Genomic DNA, 22,276 nt, shown 5'->3' on the forward strand with positions numbered 1-22,276 from the left:
CTTTTTTAATGGGGTGGTTCTTTGACCTCTATTTGGATGAACCGCACTCACTCTTATTCAACCTAGAATTGATTTGTTTGCAGTTTAACGCTCCAAATATCTGATTTGTACATTGAGCAGCATGCTTAGACACGGTCCATTCCCTCTCACCGACTTACTCAAGAGTTATTTAGGGTTGATGAAGCATGATTTTATTTTATTTTATCAATCAGCAATAACAGAAAAATAATTATTGGCCTATCTTTAGTGAACAGAATTTTAATATTGGTGCATCCCAAATTTTCTTTGTACTTCAACATTCCCACATCACTTTGCAGCAGATGGAAAGATCTATAAAGAAGCATCCGCACCTAGTCAAGAAGGCACGCTGCCTACTACTCTAGTTTGGGCACCAGTGAGCCAATGGCTCTGCCAACTTAGTCAGCAGTCTTGTATTGGCAGGATTGGCCATGGTTGCTGGTAATAGCTTGTTAGCTGCTAATCCACGCTTAGAGCCATGCTCGTCTGAATGCCAGCATTACATTTTTCAGGCAGTTTGGTGGCAGGGGTTCATTTTGGTGGCTGAAAAATAGACCATCCATGCAGCATGTCATTCCTCTGTGATGTCTAGTCAGTGTGCACTGCTGCAGACCACACACGAAAACTATCAGTTTTAAATTATGCATTTTACTTTGTTTATAAAATATCAGCTTTTTTTGCCAGGATAATTTGCTATATAATGTTTCCATAGTCCTCATAGAATAGTTAAAATACAAATTCCCTTATAAAAGCATTGAAACTTGCCCTTTCTGAGTGTCAGCGTCGCTGCACAGTTGTTCAACCCCATGCACCCTTGCACCTATTTTTCCATGTAAAAGTGAAAGGGCAAAGTTGTTAGACACGTTTAGAAATATGTCAGAGCCAACAGGTGTAGAAAAGGCACTTTCTGAGAACGAGTGAATTACACCGGCAGGAGTGACCCGGGTGACAACAGGAACAGTTGCTAATTTGGTGTGGATGAGGGCTTTCTCTGGGGTGGTAACCCTGAGACCTCTGAGGGGGCAGAGGAGAGGCGAGGTTAGCGAACAACTCTATACACCTGGCGCTTTGTGTATGGAGTCAGATTTAATGAGTTTAGCAGGGGGGGCAGATTCTTCATTGCCTCCATCCGACGTAAAGCCTGATCTCTGGGGCAGGGGGATATTTCCAGAGCCCTCCCGCCCTGCGGACCTTAGCCATTTCAGCAGCAGGTGAGCACCGGTGTGCATTTGAATAACAGCTGTGTGTGTGTGTGTGTGTGTGTGTGTTACCTTCCTGATTTGCTCTATGGTGGCTATCTGTTCTCAAAATCTCTTTTGAGGCACTCATTCTTTTGTTGAAGTATGTTAGCGAAGGCATTTTTTAGGAACCCACCCCCCTCCCCTAACTGAAATATGTCCTTTTTCTCTTTTCTTTAACATTCAACCCAATATCGTCAGGCTACATGTGTCTTTTCCCCATCGAGATCAGGAGATTGATGGGTTTGGGCAGCGGGAGAATTGAGTGCAGAAAGCTGTTTTACCGCATGCCATTTTGGTTGCATTTTTATGACCCTCTTGAAAGTGTTCTTGTTGAAATAGCAGAGGGGCTAACTTTGCTCTCCAGCTGCCCTGTCATCTACTTTTAATTTCTTTTCCATCTAATTAATAACCATCTTTGTTGTAATGATATGTGGCACTGGACCTAAGCTTGGTGCAAACTCAATGAGGTCGACCTTTTTCATTTATTGGCTAGTGTTCTGACCAAACCTGAGATCTGGAAGCGTGCTTCAAACACAACGTTCCATCGCTCTCTTATGTCAGTCCACCAGTCCCTGGGGCAGAGTACACTGGGCCAAACATCAATCGTTGGAAGTTTTCTCACCTCTTGCATGCTTCCGTCTACCTTCAACTGAGCCGCTTGTCTGAATGAAAGTGTATGGGTTTGATTAATCCAAGTATTCTCGTACACATGTCAAAATATGTTAGTTACTCTTCAGAGTGATGTGTGGATCTCAAGAGTTGGCAGGTAAGCTAGTGTGCGGGTGAGTTGATAGCTCAGTAAAGAGCAAGATCTGGCCCATCACTTTTGTTTGAATAGGTAATGTAAATCCGCTGGGGTTGAGCAGACATGAGCTGGAGTGGCTTGTTAGGACACATGATCAAAAGCTCGTCTCCCTGCTCTCCGTTCCTTGCCAGTCAAATCTCTTGTCACCCTGCGAGGCAGACGTTAAATAGATTTTTTTTATGTTGCAGGCATTCTGCCACTCTCTGGACTTTGACAAAAATGATAGCTCCGACTCCTCCTGTCTTTCCCCTCAGAGAGAAAGCTGTGCTACTGACAAGCCTTCAGCACCAAAAAAAAAAAGAAGATAGACTGATAGAAACAAACTCTGGCAGCTCTGTTCAGTCCCTAACAAAACCCTCCGCAGCCTGTAGGCTTCATATCAAACATCCATAACACAAACACGCTTCCCAGAGGAGCGTGTGACAGGAGGGACAAATCATTCCCCTCCTGACTGCCTAGTGCGGACCTCCAAAACTCTGTCCATGCTCCAAATAGAGTGCTCCTCTTTCAGATGACAAAACAAGCAGCTGCTTCTGCCTCACTGTGCCATTCTCTGTGTCCGTATCACCTTCCCTCTTCTCAGATTCCCATTAGTCAACAGTAGCAACTGCTGCGGAGCATTCCAGGAGCCATCTTCTCTCTCGAGCTCAGCTGTTGACTCTGTCCCTCTTGTGTGGGACCAAGCACAACGCTTCCATTGTGCAACGCTCTGTCATTGAGCTGGGTCTCTCCTGATAGGAGGAAACGGGTGTTTCAGGGAGACAAATCACAGCCGGGCCTCCTGAACAGAGCTCCATTTGTCCCCCCTCTCACACCATAGGTACGTCTCCTCAGCCGTGAATGAGACTTTCTTACACTGCACTTCATATAATTTTGCTACAAGTTTGATTGCAACATATAATCATTGCTGTTAATAGTGTTCATCGTCTGTTTGATTACGTCATTAACTGAATTCTACCATACATTTCTGCCATATGTACATTAACTGACAGTCACCACTGACAAGCTACTACTAAATATATTGTAGAAACTTAATTTCCTGTAAAGCTGCTTTGCAACGATTTGTATCATGAAATGCGCTATACAAATAAACTTTAATTGAATTGAATATAGCTTATACTTCATATAAAATTTTTTTTTTTTTTTTAAAGAAATATTATATTATTGTAAATATAACACATTATAAAAATTAAAGTCATTGTGTGTGTTGTCACAATTAAAATTTACATTTAAAATGGACAAAAAATATTCAAAATTATTTTTTAATTTGCATATTGTTTGTATTTATAATAACACAGCATTGATGTTAGGGATTATAGTAAATAATATATAATCCCTAAGTAAATATATCACAATATGTAAAGGGATTAAAGGGATTAATTTGTATTTTGTTCATTTTTTAAATATTTATTTAAGATTTTGACAACATTCAAAATACTCATTCTTTGCACATTGTGATATATTTATATAAGGATTATTTTTTATTTATTATAATCCCTAAATATGCCATGGTCTGAAAGAATATCTAGACACTTTTGCACATGCACACTTAAATAAATATATATCAAAATGGCATCTGCAAACAAATGTTATATCTCAGAATATAAATAAATAAATAAATAAATCTAGCTATATACCTTTATTTTCTTTTTTAATGAAGTGACATTCATACATGTTTGGATGTGGCTAAAATGTACATTTTGGGGCCACTGTAATAGGGTAGAATGAAAGCTCTGAGTGTTGTCCCAAGCAGCAGTGTTGACAAGAACAGCGTTGAGTCCTGCTCTTGTTTAACAGCGGTGTTGAAATAGTAGTATATGTGTAAAGCAGTACTGGAATGGAGTGGTTTTAATGAGCAAGCATCTTTATGTACCCCTCTTGGTATTTGGATTAGCACAGTGAGAAAAACAAAATGCTGATGCCTGAGAAAAGAGGACCACCCCATTAATTAGCCTTAAATCTGTCACTGCACAGCTGAATGCTGCTGGTGGAAAGCGCAGGGCCCTTTATGTAGATTAAAAGCGGTCAGAACGAGATGAGCTGGACTTAACCTGTAAAACGTGTGTGCATTTGCGCTATATGAGTGTGAGATCACCACCACCCGCCTTGTGCTCAGTTCCCAGGCATTGACTGCACATAACTTAACAAAAGAGCCGGTGTCATCTGACTAGGATCAAAATAGTGTCAATGTAACTCACACCGTAGCCACAGACGGGCCGGTGTGCCCAGCTAATGATTTCAGGCCACATAGCAAGACTTGTTTTATAAGACCCAGCTACGTCAGCTCCATCTGGTTGCTAATACCACCACCCTTCCTGAAATTCACAGACACAACAGCTAACACAAGCCCTCCTGTACACACAGATTAAAGAGATAGTTCACCCCAAAAAATTCTAATTCCATCATTTATTCACCTGTATGACTTCATTTTATCTGCTTTTCCTGTCCACATCATAAGCATTAGTGCGGTCCAGTTAGGGCTGCACAATTAATCGAATTTCTAATCGCAGTTATAATTATGGATGCCTCAATTACGTAATCGTTCAAAGCAGCAATTAATCGTTCAAAGTCCACTTATGTTATTCTGCACGCTTGAGATATGTGTTTTTCTTTCTACATGTTATCTTAAGGGTTTTCCCATTGTTTTAGTTTTAGTATAACATTATAATACCATTCATATTTTAACTTTTTTTATAATTTAAAGAAGAAACCAGTCCGATGAATATTTGACATTTGAAGGCTTAATACTATAGAAGAGCACTAAAGGATTTTCAGTTAAGAGTGTTTTCAGCTTGTTTATTTTCATATAAAAATACGGCATGCAGTTGCATCAAACAATGGTATAAACATCACTCAATGTAAATTGTGATAATCGTAATTAATAATCGCAATTACAATTTCAAGGGAATAATCGACAATTATGATTTTTGTCATAATCGTGCAGCCCTAGGTCCAGTGTTGTTTTGGACATTTGACATTCATTTTATGAACAAAAAATATCATCTTCTGTGTTTAGTAGAAGTAGAAATTCATACAGAGTTGGAACAACATTTGATATATAAATTTTTTACATTTAAATGAATTAAAAGATGAACAGTACACATCCACCCGATATGTTGGACACGACAAAACGTTTACGACTCATCTGTCTCCTTGTGTCTTTCTCTTTCTTGCTCTCTCTTTGTTCAATAAGGTGCCATGGGATGAGATGGGATGTCAGAAAAAACAGATAGAAACATGTTTTATTGCTCGGCGAACGCTGCGGCTCGGATCATTGTAATTATTCGCTGAACGCCATCTCTCATTGGGAGTGGCCCCCATATAATTTTAAGTCTGTGTAGGTCGAGTGGTTAATATGTTTTAGGACCCTGTCATCCATTACATGTCATGAAGTTCCAATGATAGCTTGAAGTTATGAGTTTTAATTCTAATTAATGGTTTTAGCGGGGTGGGAAAAAGGTTTTTTTTTTTTTTTTAATTCCATCTACTGTGGTTTGTGATTTTGGTAGCGAGGCACACTTTTCTCACTCCTTTAATTTCCCAGAGTGCCCTGCCTAAGGATGGCTTCTCCTCAGTGGTCTGGGTCTGGCGTTGCATGGCATATATTTACCCCCATATATATTTTTTGTCTCTCTGTCTCTCATACACTTTCTTTTTCCCATTCTTGAGAGGTGATGAAGAAATGAGCTTAGCTCCATGTGAAACGGCAGCGTTTTCCGTGCTCTCACAGCATGTTGCGGTGGATATGACCCCACAGCAGAGAGAAAAAGAAACAGGTCGATTTGAAAGAAAATACGGTGGCCATTGTTGCAGAACCATGCAGGAAACAATGGTACATTGAGTGTGTTAGCTGTAGAAGGCAAGCAGACTTGCGAAGAATTGAAATTCTTAACCTTTTGAAGTATGGTTACTTTTAACTGCTCTGTGTCGTCACAACCTCTCAGTATATTTGCTCTGATGTCAACAGACAAAGAAACTACATTTCATCCACTTAAAAATTTACTCACAAGCCCTGAAGTAGATAGATCGTGTCTGTATTGTTCAATGGTACTCCACAGGCGGATTGTATTGCCGTGTGCAGCTGTGTGGTCTGAACCCGCCAGTCACTGGTGATCTGTGAAGTAGTGAGAGTGTGCAGTTACACGATAGCGTGTGTGCGAGAGAATGGAGGTCGGCGGCTAAAAATAGTGACCTTTTGGGCCCGTGTGCGCGAGCGCTGAACTCTGACATGCTGGTAAACAGAGTGCGCTGCACAGGACCATAAACATTTTTAATTGTTGCCTCATAAAAGCGGAGAATGTCAGTGGCAGCGGCAGAAAATATGCTTCCTTAATTAGTCAAGTGAGTTTTACAAAGAACGAAGAAGCCTCCTTTTAACTTGCACTTTTTAATGCCCTCATGCACTCATACAGCACTGTTTATTACTGTAAAACAGTTCGCTCGTGGCTGTAAAACTCTAGTTCGTTTTAGCACATACCTAGTTTACTAAAGATCATCAATTTGAAAGCTATTTTAATATTTTTCTTAAACATTAAGACTTCAAGAAATGAAACACTCTGTCAATTACTTTACCCAAAGCATGCATATAAACCGAGCCGTAATGTTTTTATGCTTGAAATGTCTTCTATTTGAATTTTACCAGCACATCATCTTTTTGACGCCACGTTTTAACTCGCCGTATATTGTGGGGAGAACCCCTCAAGCACGTCCAAGTTGCTCCGGCATTTAAGATGAAATAAAGTTTCAGTGACGACTCAAGACAGTTGGCTTCGCAGCAAATTTTTATCTATTCATGTGGATCCTATCAGTTTCTTTTTGTCCCTAGCACCCATTAATTTACTAAATCACTCTGAGCTGAAAGGATCACAGTAAGCGACATTATTCACACGTTTTTATTAATTCAACGTAGACGAATAAAAGTGAATGTTTTGAAGCATTGATTAGCAGAAGGGTTTATATCTGACAGTTAGATTGCAGGGTAGCCAGCATAAAAATGGCTCCTCTGCAAGGTACCCGGTAATTTAATTCTTGTGTGAAATTATTATAATTTATTACAGTATGTGGGCTCTAATGATTACCGACATGAAATGGAATTTATAAATTAAGATTAAATCTGCATATCTGTTCTTATTTTGTACCTCAAGCCTGTCAGCAGTATTTCAAGATGATTTCATAAGATGCAGCCTTTGTGTATTTTTATTTTTAATTTATTTATTTTTTCTATAAAAGAAAAGAAAAGAAAGAAACATTAATTATATTTTGGTGCACACAATCCCAACACTTCAGAAGCATCATAATGTTGTAGAAATGGATGAGGAACTTATTTTGGTTGCAGATTAGAAAATAAATACACTTATACAAATATTAATAAAATAAACATAAAAAAATATTTACACGATAGACAAGGGACAAGATGGGACACAAAAAGGCGACATACTACGTTATTAAATATGAGAGTTTATATTTTGTCTAAAGGGTATGTCCTAAATGAGAGACAGTCCTGAGAAAATGTTTTTCATTTTTCAGGCCATAAAAAATAGCAGTAGTTACCAACAGTTATTATTATTATTTTTTAGCAGACCCTCTCAAATTAATAAAGATAATTTTTTATCTACATTTGTGTAGGTTGTTTTTCATAAGGGGGATAATCTTTGTTTTTGGAGGGATGGGTTTTGATTCAAAAAGAACATTTGTGAAGTTCTTTGACTGAATTAAGTTTTTCCCGTCTGTGTTTTCTGAAGATGTTTCTTGTTGTGAGTAAGCCGTAATGAGCAGCAACAGCAGGCAGGAGCGGAGCAGTCGGGGTGGGCCGCCTCTGAGGGCTCGCTCAGCCTGAGAGGAGGCTAAAGAGGACAGGGGAGAGAAAGTTCATTTTGCTATCCAAGCATTAAATGGTCCTAGTTTTCTTAAAAGTGACCTTGTGGGAAAGGCAGTGCAGCCGAGCTCCGCCGCAGCTCCTTCCAGCTGCACACATGGCATCCATCGGGGCACAATCACGCGCAGTCCCAACACCTCAGGCTTGGACATATGTTGAGTTTTATTTCATTCTTCTGACATTAATCCTATTCACCAGCTGTTCTGCCAGCTGCCACTCTCCAGCTTAAGAGGAGATTGCAGTTTTGGGGGCTCGGAGTATGGGCTTATCTTGGCTCCTGATCTCTCCACACTAAGTTCTGATTGGATCCCCCCCCCCAACAGCATCTTGGGCCCCCTCCCTTTCCTCCCTCCTAATATCTCCCTCCTCTTCTCAATCTGTAGGATCCTTGAGTTGTACTTCTCTCTCTAGAAATCTCTCTTTCAACTTTGCTTTAATTTTGTCTCGTTCTCCTCCTCGTGTTGGGGAAGGGAGGCTCCAGGGGTGTGTTTTAATCGCCTGCCCAAGTCTTCATTTGGACGGCTTGCTTTCAGAAGATGCTGACCCTCTGCTAGTGTCTTGCTGTCTTCACCGACATTTATTATTCAGTTTTCTTCTTGTATTTGGTGCCCAGAATCCCTCTCCTTCTGAGGGTGAGGGTTCCTGGCAGAGTGTCTTCCCAGCGCAAACATGCCACGAAAATACTTTTCTATCCACAGCTTTGATTGAACTTGAACCCTTTATTTCTTCCATTTCACATATTTCAACTTTATCTCTCCCATTCACGTTACTAATCAGCATGATTTATTTCCCTGTATGTCTTTCATTGTCCGATGGAATTTCTCTTGTGTCATTAGTGCTGAAGTAGTACCCTGTCGTGGAAGGCCTGGCCAGCGTGAATTGATCATCGGTGGCTGCTCACTTTAATAATTCAACCCTGATTAGTGCCGAGTCCTGCAGTAAAATGGATTGAAGAAGAGGTCGTGTGCTGCCCTGCTCAAGAGGTGAAGCCTCTTGGGAGTGGTTAATTCATATGTGCTTGATAGACACGTGTCCTGTTTAGATAGGTCAGGAATCGTGCGATTGCCGGGACGATGGGGTCAGCGCTGAGATTAGCACCTCAGGTCTGCCAAATAAAGACAATGACACTACAGCCATGTGCTATTTCTAACATATGTCTTTTTATAGCACAGTCAGTTTCTTCGTAATTGCAATCCAGCCTCCAAAACACCAAAAATGTTTTTGAAGAATAGTGGAGTAAAATATGATGTAATATTATGCAATTATATCATTTTAAAATTGCAATATTTATCATGAATATTATCAGTATTAGTAGTGTTGGTATTATTGCTGTTGTTGTTTTTAATCGTATTATTAGTAGTAGAAGCAATAAATAACTAATAATACTAAAAGGAAATAAAAGACTTTCTAAGATTAGTCAGTCTATTTACAGCAGCTGTCGACAGGAGGAAATGGCAGCGCGGTGTTCGAGCAGCCTACAGGTGACTAGCAGAGATGCTCACTAAGTGGAATAATGAATAGTATTAGGTGTCAATTAAATCAAGCCTTCCCCGAGGTGCAGGTGCTCGACAATATACTGACACATCTCAAGGAGCTGAAGCCTCTTCACCCATGCATGCCAATGGGTGCATTTGCATATTAAAGAACCAAAATTATTTAACCGAAGCAAAAAAACATGCAAAAAAGAAAAAAGGGGCTTGTGGAAATGATCGAGGTTATTAAAACTGTTGACAGGGAAAGAAGGTAATTGGCAGAAAATGAGGGAAACGCTACTGTTATACAGTGTTGTGCGCGTGTGCGTGCGTGTTTTCTCTCTGTCGTGAATTTTATGTGGTTTTTTTTTTCAACCCGACTCTTCTTTTTAGCTGTTAGCATTGTGCGCCGTCGCCTGGGTGTGTAACCTATTACGTTTAGATTGCTCCCTTGCAATTAGTGCCCTTTTTGTCCTCACTTCAATAACGCCGTGATTATGGAGACTTCAGGAGCATTCGCTGCCGCTGCCGCCGCCCCAGCTAACAGCTGTTGTCTCTGGAACTAACGACAAAACATGTTTTCTTATGCCGTTTCACTTTCCTGTCTGCCTCTTGTAATTATTATACTCTTATTTTGTGTGATGATGGAGTCTTGTTTTAGTGGCTCTGTGATTAAGACATTCAGAAGATTTTCCCTCTGTGTTTTGTGCACGCTTGCATTCGTGCGCGCGCGCGCGTGTGTGTGTGTGTGCATAGCTTGTGACTCCAGTTTGTTTTTCTAAGGAGATGGAGAGAAATAGGAAGAGAAAGAGAGCGTTTTTGGTTTTCTTTTGACTGCAGCATCTCTATTGTAAGAAACAAATCCAGTGCAAGAGAAGCCTTGAGACGTGATTTTAGAGGGGGGACAGTGTTTTTCCAGCAGCAGCCAAGGAGAATGCTTGGAATAACTTGTTTTCCCCTCTAAATTGCACAAAACTCAATCTTCTCTTGACCTTGACTGCTTGACTACTTCTCTTTTTCGCTCAAGCCTTTTCTCTCATAACATTATTAGAAATGAGAGTGCTTAGAGGATAATTATTAACCTAACTGCGACACTTGCAGTGAGAGCGCCCTTCAACCTGGGTGGCTTCAAGTGGAACCATAATACCTCTTCCTCGCTTGGGCCTTCTTCCTCTTTCCTTCTCTTTCTCTCTTTCCATTCGGACTGGGAGCGGTTCCTCAGCTTTCTCCATCATTAGAGGGTGAGTCCGGAAGAAAGCCTGGGAAATTTATATCGTCATTGTCAGTTGATCATCGATTTGGTAATTCCCAGTTTTCCCTGAGGAGCGGGCCGCTCGTGTGCTGGACCAAAGGGGGAGGTTTATCTCCTTCTTCCTCTGAGAGCATAAGAGTGATGATTTTTGAGGTTTGTTGAGAGGAAGAAGCATAATGTACTGTAGCTACACTTCACTGAAAGTCAGATTAAGGATGCAGTACTTGGTGGACAATTAACAATAGACTGCACAGGGACAATAGGGCAGTTCACTGAGGACAGCTGTAATGATGTGTGTACTGTGAAGTGGAGTGTTTCAGGAGAGAGTCTCGCTCTCTCTCTCTCTCTTGTTTCTCAAGTGTAAGGATTGATTGGGGGAAGAGCAGCTTCCTGTGGTGGGGATTACAGTGGCGGTGTGAGACCTGGGGGTGCTGGCAGATGTTCTGGCTGTCTGCCACAGGGCAGGACTCGTCGGGATGGGGGTACACCCTCTCTGCTCAGCACAACTGCAGCTTTAGGGGCATGACACAGCTCCATCCCACATACACAGCCGTGGAGGTCATTAATGACAGTAACTGAAGTAGGTTTCTACATAACTACATTACATTCATTTCACTTGAATGTTTGAGGGAGTTAGACCTATGAAAAATTAGTGTGATCTTTAGGCCACTTTTTGTACTCAGCATGAAATCTTTTTTTTTTCATCTGTGTACAGTATTTCAGCATTTATTACTTTATATAATTGTAAAACATTGCAAAGTAAAATGTTGGTGTGATCAGCATATATTAATGTATTTTATTTTAAAATCATATCATTTAAATAATACAGTATTATATATTATACACTACTATTCAAATGTTTAGGGTTGATTTTTGAAATGTTTTTGAAATAAGTCTGCTCACCAAGGCTGCATTTATTTGATCAAATATACAGAAAAATTGTAATGTGAAATATTATTACAATTTAAAATGGCTGGTTTTTATATATATATTTTATAATGTAATTCATTGTTGCGATGGCAAAACTGAATTTCCAGTCTTCGATATCACATAATCCTGCAGAAATCATGTTAAGTGACTTGATGCTGAAGAAACATTTTTTAAATTTATTATTATTGTTGCAAACAGTTGTGCTGTTTAATATTTTTGTTGAAACCCTAATGCTTTATTTTTTTAAGGGTTATTTGAATAGAATCAAAATAGCAGCATTTATTTTAAAATATTTTTTTCTTTGTTACAATGTAAAGGTCTTTACTGCCACTTTTGATCAATTTTAAGAACCATTGCTTAATATAAATTATTTATTAAATAAAAAAAAGTCTTACTGACCCCAAACTTTTTCTAAAGTAACATATTAATGTATTTATTCATTGTATTTATTATTAATGTGTTTATTGTGTGCATTTTATTTTAATTAAAAATTATTACATTTAAATGATAAAATATTGTATAATTATTATATATATATATATATATATATATATTATATAAATTATCTTTATATATCTATATAAAATAGTATTGCAGGTAAGAGCCAAATACTACCTGTGTTTAGTGTTTCACTGTTATGGTTTCTGTTAGACATGCAGTTTTGGCTCTGTGTTCCATCTGGTGATAAAAACTATTTACACTCAACACAATTCCTGAATCTTTACTGAGATTTATGAGCACTGCTGCTCTTCCTTTTCATCTGTTTAAGACCATCGGTGTAATCTTGTCAGCGGATCTTTGCTGTAGGTGTCTTAATTGAGCTGCTTTGTGAAGAAGAGTAAGATATCTCTGGCAGCAAACCGAGTTGTCGAGATCAGATTGTAGATGAGTGGTTAAATACACAGGGGCCAGGTGTAGATCGACCATTAGTATGTCAAGGTGGTTACATCACTTCTAATGTCTGAGATCAGTAAGTCTCTCTGACTTTACAACTATAATGCCACTTTCATAGACTAGGGACTTTGGCTTTATCAGGCCAGAAAAGGATTGTGACATGCTATTTTTTCTGCTTCCTTCTAATCCTGGTGTTTTGACAGGGATGGTCTCCCAAGTGTGCGGATGGGTGACGCTAAGTCAACACCCACTCTGAGACACAAGTCTCTCTGTTTCTCTTTCCACATTGTCTTTTATTCTCGTCTCTTAGAATTAGTTCCCAGGAGGTTTTAGATCAGTGGGTTGTCCTCCAAGCCCTCTCCCCAGTGCTAAGGCTATGTCATATCAGTGGGACAGGCAAGGGCTCCAATGTGGCAGGGGCTAAGCCGTCTGTTGAGATGGGGGAACCTTGGGAAAATGCAAAAAGGATACAGATAAGGGCTATTGTTTTCATTCCAATCTCATCTGGGCTGAATTGGTTTCCCTCGAGCCACGCCACGCTTTATCCGAGCGGAGGAGAAGAGGGCATGAGGAAATTTTTGGGCCCTCGTGGGATAACGACAATAAAGTCAGTGCTTGCTTTATTTATCTGCTCGTTCTAGGCCTCTGACAGGCCTTTCCAGACAAGTACAAGTCTTTTCTACACTTCCTCCTCAGTTTTCAGAGTCTACAAATGTCAGACTGTCTCTGAACTCTTTGTATTTTGAAATCCGAATGCAAATGTGGGAAGGAAATGTACCTTGTTCAATGGGCTGTGCTGCGTTTCTCATTTGAAGTAGCAGCAGCGCTGAGAGATGAATGGATGTGGCTGAAGCTTTGTTTGATTTTTCAAAATGAATGGTCCACTTTTGTTTCTTTACATCGGTAATATGTTAGTATGACATTTAAGTATTATCCAGATGTTAAGCAGTGTTTCCATTGGCATTAGTGCTCTCTCCGGAGAAAATGGAATGCAACTTTGGAAATTGTGCAAAAAATATCCTCTTATTATTAATCTAAATTCCTTTCAAATGTTCTAGCTTTATAAGGGTACTTTGAAAAAAACCCAGACGTCTGTCTCATTAACTGCTTGTTTGCCTAAAGTATCCTCGCATGAAAACCCAGGAAGAACCGTATAGTCTTAAACCGTAGCGGACAGGTAGTTTTCTGTGTCCATCATCTGCAAATGCTGGATATTCTTTACCTCTCTCAGGTAAAAATGTGTGGAGGACAGCTTCGGCACATTCCAGCTGTAGTGTGTGTGTGTGTGTGTAGGAGTGAGGGAGCGGCCACTCTCAAGGGAGGCAGAGTGGAGCAGAATGGGAGCTGGCACCGCATTATCTCCAACAGTTGGTGCATTCCTTAATGATCAAGTGCTGGAGAAGCATCTGTGCACTGCTCTGTGTGTTGGTGTGTGTGTGTGTGTGTGTGTGTGTAAGACGCAGAGGAGGAATATGGGAAAAGTCTTCCCTAAAACCTCTTAACCCCCCAGGACAGATCCACCCCGGCCCTGTGCCATAAAAGGAAGTTTCTCCGTTTCCAGCTCTTTTTTCAGCCTGGAGGAAAGAATGTACTGCTATTTGTTATACATATATATGCTGGTATGTGTGTTGTGTGTATGTGGTTATTATCTGAGGGGAGGAGAGTGTTGTGACAGGAAGCGCTTTTATTTAAGAGACCTCAATCACACACACACAAAACACAGGGTCGCAGAATCTCACAAGGTCAAGGAAACAAACTGTGAGTCCTGGATTGGGAAAGTCAGCAAAGTAGAAATAATGTTAGAATGACCCAGACGGAGGTGCCCTGTCGTTCCCTCTGAAATGGAGGAAATGGAGAATCAAAGGAAATTTGACCTCCCCTTGATGTGACCTTGCACTGTATTAAAGCAGTGGCTGTCACCATTCAATTGAGTTGAATTCAAGTTTATTTGTATAGTGCTTTTCACGATACAAATCTTTGCAAAGCAACTTTACAGAAAATTAAGTTCATACAATATATTTAGTAGTAGCTTATCAGTGGTGACTGTCAGTTAATGTACATATGGCAGAAATGTACGGAAAAATCAATTAAAGACATAATCAAACAGACGATGAACACTATTAACAGCAATTATTATATGTTGCAATCAAACGTATAGCAAAATGTGGTAGTTCTGTAAGTTGTTTGAGGGTTGGCATCATCTGAGGTCCTCTGAGGGGTTGGCATCATCTCTTCTCAGGTGTTCTGGATCCAGACTGAAGCTTGTGTAAATCCTAGTTACATCCCGTGGCAAAAACAGAGAAACAAATAGAGACATAATTAGCGTAGCTGCTGTTCCAACCAAGCAAAATTGATTTGTTTAACCCAAGCTAAAGAATAATAATGTGCATTTGATCAGATATAAATGCAGTACAAAATTATGAGATGCATTATTTGAATGCTTGGCCATAGACTCTCTCTCTTTGCAAGCTGTCAAACATTTTCATGCCCACAGTGGTCACTTTTTTTGTGTGCATTTACTTTCTCTTTGCCAATGTACACATATTTAGATTAGGTCAGAAGAGCTTTATTGCCAAGTGTGCTTACATACACAAGGACTTTTTCTCAGTAATATAGCTTCAATGTACGCATATAAACTCAACAATGAGGCACACAATAACAAAACGAAAGAATAAAAATATATAAAAGCATGAAGACCAGAATAGAAATATTCAAAAATATATTTAAAGATTATGTACATGTTCACAGTGTTAAGAATAATATGAATTTACAGAATATGGCATTAATCAGTGGGAATATTGCGCTAAGGGGGGTCTTGGGAGTCATTTAACAGTTCAATAGGGAAATGGCCTGTGGGAAGAAACTGTTTCTGTGCCTAGATGTTTTATTTTTTATTATTTTATGGAAATTTGTTTATTACTTATTTATTAATTTTTTTGTTATTGACATTTTATTTTTGGTAATGGAAACCTTTTCCTCCAATTACAACTTTATACTGTACACTACCATTTAAAAGTCTGGAGGTTTTATGATTTTTTTTTTTAAAGAGGTTAAATTTATTCAGCAAGGATGCATCAAATTAATCAAATGGTGATAGTAAATACTTTTTAAAATTGCTACATAAAAGGGCTTCCATACATATGTGAATTCGTTTTTTAGTCAACAAGATAAAGCAGTGCTCGTGATAATAGAGGCATAGCTGCAACATCAGTTTTTAAGGCATGAGATGAAGATCTCATCACACCACATTCATGAGTGTGATGATGTCACTCACTGGGAATGTTCTATGGCCTGGAGTACCTCAAGATACTTTATGACTACAATACAAGCAGACACAAAACACGCACAACAGAGTAGCCAAAGTCATTCTCATTCTCATGAATTGTGCCCTTTTGTTTGGCAAAGTGTGTTCACAAATGATCCATTGTGTTCACGAACGGTTTAACTACGGCTTACGGTGCCGGAGGGCTGCCAGCAGCGTGCAAGAATGTCTGCTTTAGCCCCATGCCCTTTAGCCTTTCACACAGGGAGCAAACTCTACTCTTCCTCTCCATGATGTCATCGAATGGCAACATGAGACCCGCAGCCCCTCTGCTCAAAGGTCACGGCCTGGATCTTGATGTATACATCAATCTGATCTTGATGTATTAAACTGTGCCTTTTGGACACTTCACCCGATTCCTCTTCTTTCTGTCCAGTGCATTTGATTGGGTGTTTCTCTGTCCCATGTGTGTGCATGTGTGTTTGTGTGATGGGAACAGGCTGACCCAGGCTGCGAGCTTCAAGCTCTTGCTGGTGAGCAGTGTGTTCTTTATCAACGACCTCGGGGCCGCGGCTCTGCGGATTCCAGCCATTCCTCCTCCTGATTCATTGTCTGCCAGACAAATGTTAATTGTTTTCATCATTGCCGGCTGTGCGGGGCCAGTCAAATGGGCCCATCTCACCCCGTCTACCTTCCTCTTTAATGTCTTTCTTTGTGCGGCGCCTCATTCTTATCACTCTTTCTGCCTCTCCAGTTGACCTTCTACAGACCAGGGGTCACGTCTCACATTATCCATGTATTATATGTGTGTTCGTCTTTGTGTTTCTGTCTGTATGTGCATGATTGAGAAATTAAGAAACACCATACCTGCCATCTTAAATAAAAAAATAAACAATTAATACCTTTCATAAAGAAGATATATTCCCACTCCTAGGTAGAAACAGATTCACCATGACACTTTCACTGAATGTAGTTGACCTAACTTGAAAATATTGCATTCTATTTCATTCAGTTACAAACCCCAATGCATTTATTCGTTTAGAAATTAAAACATTTTTTATGACCTTTAGACATCACCCCTAATACGCTTAATGAACTAAGCTGACATGCTTTTCTACTGTAATGCACTCAGCTAGTGATCTCTATAGAATTTCACTTTATTACCACAGTCCAGCCGTTAGAACACAACATTTCTTGTGTGCTGTGGCTGTTGAAAGACAGGTGTGTAACATTCACTTTCCTGAGAAGCAGACGGAATTTATTTCTTTCAGTTTGCTCAGCACACCTTTTCAATGGGAAGGTTTTTCCCGTTTCTTTCTGTCTTTTTTCTTTGTCTTTGAGGCCTCTTTTCTCTATGAGCACAAATTGTTTTGTTGCTCAAGGTTTGTGGGTCATACTCAAAGCTATGGATTTGAGAGATACAGAGGATTTCAATGCACACTGTCGTATGAATGCCCCTTTACTGCAGTTGTCTGCGTTATGGAGTGATTTCACTCAAACTGTGTCCGTGGTAATTCTCTTTTTATAGCTAATATGCAATTTAGGTTGCTTTTTTAAATAAAGCAGTACTTTAGATAGTACTTTATATATTTTTTCTCTTTGTATATGCATTCAGTTTCATTCTGAGTTGCTTTTGTTTCAGAATCCTGCATGGAGAAACTCCTTTCTAAAGACTGGAAAGAGAAGATGGAGCGACTCAACACAGGCGAGCTGTTAGGAGAAATTAAAGGTAAGAAGCCTGAAGCCTCTTACAAATATGTTTCAGAAAGCAACCTTTTTTTGGTTACTCTTTCTTCTCAGAATGACTGTTATATGAGTGTGATGCACATTATAGCAGCTATATTTTGTTATTTATCTCCTGGAATGGAAATTAGACATAGAATTCAATGGAAAGGTAGGCTTGGTACAAACAGAGAACAGAGGAGAAGAATCCATGTGTGTTTGTATTGGAAGAAGGTACAGCCCATGCACTTTTTATACCCAGTGAAGGTGTTCATGGGATGTGTTTTTTTGTTGTTGTTTTATTTGCACGAGCAGGTCTTAGCACTGGCTGTTACAGAGACGTGTTTATGTAGCAGGAGACAGCACTGCACCGGCTCTCTGATAACGCGCTATTTCTGCCCGGCTCCAACCCCGCACTCCTCCCTCACTATCCCTAACTCTCGTTCTCTTCCCTTTCTCTAGCACGCTGGGGATTGTCGTCCATTCCTGCCGACACACATATCCTCAGAGCTTTACTCTTGTTGCACCGCCACGTGTTTTGATAACAGCCTTTTCAGTAGAATGAGGTACAGGTGTCATAGCAGTCAGAATATCCGATGTTATAGCATCAATATGTCAGGGCGCTTTTAATGGAGAAGACATTTAGGAGGCAGTTAATAGCGGGATTTAGATTGCAAGGGCAATAACATTGGAGAGAAGTATTATTGTTTTTTGTTCCCTCACTTAATGGTTCCCTTTTCCTTCCCTGCGCTATTTAGAATTATGAATAACGTTTGTCCTTGGTTTTAATTATTGGATTAGACTTACTCTCTGCGGCATGTGGGTGGAGGAGGGGTCGAGGTAGGCGGGGGCTGGGGAACGGGGGGAAAAGAAACAGTCGTACATTCTAATAAGTGCATTCATCGGCAATAACCTTAATGAACCCCCAAATGTAAATCACATCATAGTAAACTAGATTCATTGTACCTGCCCCGTTATGTGGCACCGTAGATCAAAGTGCAGCGAAGAAAATGGCGAGGAAAGATTTAGCCTTTTGAAAGGATATCTTTTTAAATTACAGGGTATTTTTCTGTTGGATAAATGGCATTGGGTGAGGTCATGTTTAAAAGGTATAAACAGGTAGAAGGCGTTGATAATACCCCACCAGTGGCCTCCGTCATGATTTCCAGCGAGGCTGCGGGCGACTGTAGAGAAACAGACAGAATTACTTTTCATATCATACCGGCAGCCTAAGGTTTCTAATTAGCCTGCCATTTCATATGACTGTAGACATTTCAAAGGCCTCCTTTGTGCTCCCCCTTACAAAATGTCTCTCTCTGCGTTTGAAGTTGGCCTGATGTAAATACGGGCAATTAAAAAGGAAGCTCAGGGTTGGAGACACACAAGGTCTGCTTAATTAATACACAAACAAAGGCACCAAGCTGGAAAAGAGAAAACACACACAACTTATGATTAAGATCTAAAGTGTTATGATAAATCAGAGAGTGCATTAATAGTCAGGTTAAAAAATCAATACAAAGGCCACACGTTCCTCCGGCTCGAAATTAATGGAAGAGAGCGCAGGATAAAAGATGGCACGAGGATGAAAAGGAAGCTGTTGCCTGTTTGGCCTTGCTGTTTTTGCTCTCATATTTGAACCGATGGCATTGTGCATTCTACCCACAGTTCTTTGTGCCATTGTCGCCGCACTACAAAAACCCGCCTTTGATCTTTGTTCGATAAATAAATCGACTAGGAATCGCTGTCCCTGCTGAACTGTGCGTCTGAATAAAATAAAGTTTCTCACTACTTTTAAAATCTCCGCAGCTGTTCTTTAAAGCCTTTTACATATTTTTCACCTTGTGAACCTGTCGAGGCACTACGCTGTGGTAAGGAACAGAGTTTAGGATCTAAAAAAAGTCACAGATTGCTTTAGGGAACGAAGAACAATAGTGGAGAGAGAGAGAGTGGAAAAAAAGCTGAAACTCAGAGAACACTTAGACCTGTTTTCTGAAACGCTGCAACGCGTCCGGACCTGCCCAACTCCGTTGCACAAAACAAGTAAACAAAGTCATCACACCAGATTGGTTTTAGATCGGTTTGCGTCTAACAACTTCAGTTAGTTCAGTTGACGTTTCTCATGTTTCAGATGGTTTTAAAGCCTTGTTTAACTAGTAAAATGAAATTGTATCAGGCCATCAGGCAGGCCAGAAATGTTTTTAAGTGCCCTTAAGTGTTGCAGAATCCTGCGTGTTTTCTTTAAGCCCCATGTTGACACCGGCTCAGGGTTGAGGGGCAGCGGTAACAGGTACAGGGCGTATGGGGGAGTCAGCTACGGATCGCTTTCCACTCGCCGCCACTGGAACGGTGTGTTTGTTTTCATACCTGAGCTCAGCTGTCAATCAGGAGGAACGGTGAAGAGAGAGATGAGATCTGCAAAACAAAACCACAAAGCAGGAGAAGCAGGATGTCTGGAGGACGTCCAAACCACAGCTGTGCCTGCTCGATTGTCAGAGAGAGAGAGGGAGAGATATATGAACAAATACAGAGTAACACATCAGATATATGCCAGAGAGTGTTAATCACCAAATTTAATGCAAAGAGGTGCGGCTGGTGCAATTAAGACGTTCATTTTTTTAATGTGTATTAGAAGCTTTGATTCACTTCAGCTAGATTTAATTTTTCATTTTCATTTTCACAGTTAAAGACATCGGCACCCGTGCACCCTTGTTTCATTATTTGATGGAAACGTCCCAAAAATATTTTAAATGAATATTCTGGTGGAATTTTAATTTGGCTTTGTCATTTTAATAGATTTCATTAGTGAATCAGAGGTCTGTGCTTCTGCCGCTGAGACGTTTTGTTTCTTTCGCCTTGAACGTTCAGGTGTCCCTGACTAATTAAAAAAAAAAATGTGACAAAATGTCTGGAAATCAAACTGTACTTGCAAAGTATCGGAAACCCAGAAAAGGACAGAAAGTCTGAAATGTCTTAGCATTGTGTGACCGCATGAAAATGGTGACTTGAGCTGCTGTGTGGAAAAAGGGGTCACTCGCTCTTTGCCTAATCAATTTCTGACTGTCTACATGCTTGTGGAGAGAAAGTCCTGTGGCTCGTAGATAAGTAGAAGCTTTTTAAGAGAGCGGCAGGGCTGAGTGTGATTTCGATGTGACTCGTACCTGGCTTAGGCGCTCTCGGACAGAGAGCGGACTGTGAGGGTACAGAGCGCCGATTGTTCCAGCAGCTGGATTTACTCGAAAACATGATTATTCAATTTAACGTCAGCTTTATTCTTAATGGCTCCAATAAAGGCAGAGAACCCATGCTAGTGTAGATACAGTATGTGATGTGACACTCAGGGATAAGCATGAACATTTTTTAATGCATTGGCTGTTCCATTAAAAAAAATATGAAACATGAAGCATTATACATTAAGGCAAAAATAAATCATTAAAAAAACCCATTAAAACTAGAGCTGTTAAAGTTAGTGTTAACACATCGTTTTTATGCTGTTTACACGTTTATTCAATTTACAGTTATTCAGTTCTATGAGGAAAAACAAAATCAGATCATAGATAGGAATTATTTTTATTTTAGTTACTTTTATCTATTTATATATTTTGTATTATTATTATTATTATTATAGAAGTTGATTTTATTAATCATATTATTTTGTATACATTTGTATTATGATAATTCTAAACATTGATATTAATTATTATTTTACATAATTAAATTAATATATAAAACAAAATTTAAATGAGTTATTGTAGGTCTATGTTCAGTACATTTTATTGCACTGACAAATTTGTAAAGTCATTTTATAGAACAGGACAGAGCAGTGTATTAAATATATATTAAACTTAAAAGAGAGAGAGAGGTTACAAAAAAACACAAAACAAATATGAGATTAATTGTAATTTAATTATTTTACTCAATTTATAATTTTAGCACAAATATGTTACCAAAATAATTGAGCATCTTTTAAAGCGAGGCGAAACAAAACAGATTTCTGGCAGCTTACTGATATTTGATCTGTGCCAGATTTGAAACCGTTTCCCATTACTCCTTTTAGGCATTGTTCCTGACCGAGAGATGAAACCTTCTCCACCCATCACAGCGTCTGAAATATTCCTCCGTCTCCCCCATCCTCTAGCAGCACGCTCTGCATTTTTCTCTCCCTAACGCCTCAATAGTCAAACTGTTTGCCCTTATGTACACAAGTGAAATATGAGCCACTGTAAATTATTATTCTTTGGGCCACATTTGCAAGATGAATGCGGGGAAAGCTGTGCTCCGTTTCTCTCCTAATGAATTGAGGAATTTAGCTTGTGGCGTTTGGCTGTAGAAAGGCACACCTTGTTTGCTGCCTCTCCTCACATGGTGTTATTGAAAGTGCTTGTGAACAGGAGAGCGTTGAGGGGAAGACAGCCATCGAAGCAGCCCAACACACACTAACACACACACACGCACTGTTCAGACCTGAGGAAAATCACTTCACTAAACCACAGGGCATGCATTTAAGCTTTCCTGCTAGGCAAATATTTTCCTTTATTAAGAAGATTCACAATGTCCTACACTGTTCCCAGGCTACATAGGTGGTGAAACCCAATAATGCAATTATTCACAAATTAGAAACATCTTTGCATGATCTGTGCCACTATCAAACACAGGTTTAATTCCGTGTACGGCAGTGTCGGGAGAGCTAACGTTTATCAGAGGGTGGGTCGCAGAGCTAATGTTCTGCTCACGGCCGTGTAATGCTGTTTAAGAGCAGGCAGGGCCATGCCCGGGCTGCTTTAGCGCGTGTCACACTGGATTTCCGA

The 22,276-nt window shown here is 39.8% G+C and overlaps 1 protein-coding gene across 8 annotated transcripts in view; it reads left to right on the top strand.

The window, feature by feature from the left end:
- Positions 1 to 22,276, top strand: part of sox6 (SRY-box transcription factor 6) — a 136,811-nt gene that overhangs the window by 39,103 nt on the left and 75,432 nt on the right. For all 8 annotated transcript variants that reach the window (XM_016273127.1, XM_016273129.1, XM_016273130.1 and 5 more), the window contains one exon: positions 17,392 to 17,478. In XM_016273127.1, coding sequence (XP_016128613.1) covers positions 17,392 to 17,478 — 87 coding nt within the window. The remainder of the gene's footprint in view (positions 1 to 17,391; positions 17,479 to 22,276) is intronic.

The sequence above is a fragment of the Sinocyclocheilus grahami genome, unplaced genomic scaffold (genome assembly GCF_001515645.1).
Source record: "Sinocyclocheilus grahami isolate Dianchi unplaced genomic scaffold, SAMN03320097.WGS_v1.1 scaffold76.1, whole genome shotgun sequence".
Taxonomy (NCBI): domain Eukaryota; kingdom Metazoa; phylum Chordata; class Actinopteri; order Cypriniformes; family Cyprinidae; genus Sinocyclocheilus; species Sinocyclocheilus grahami.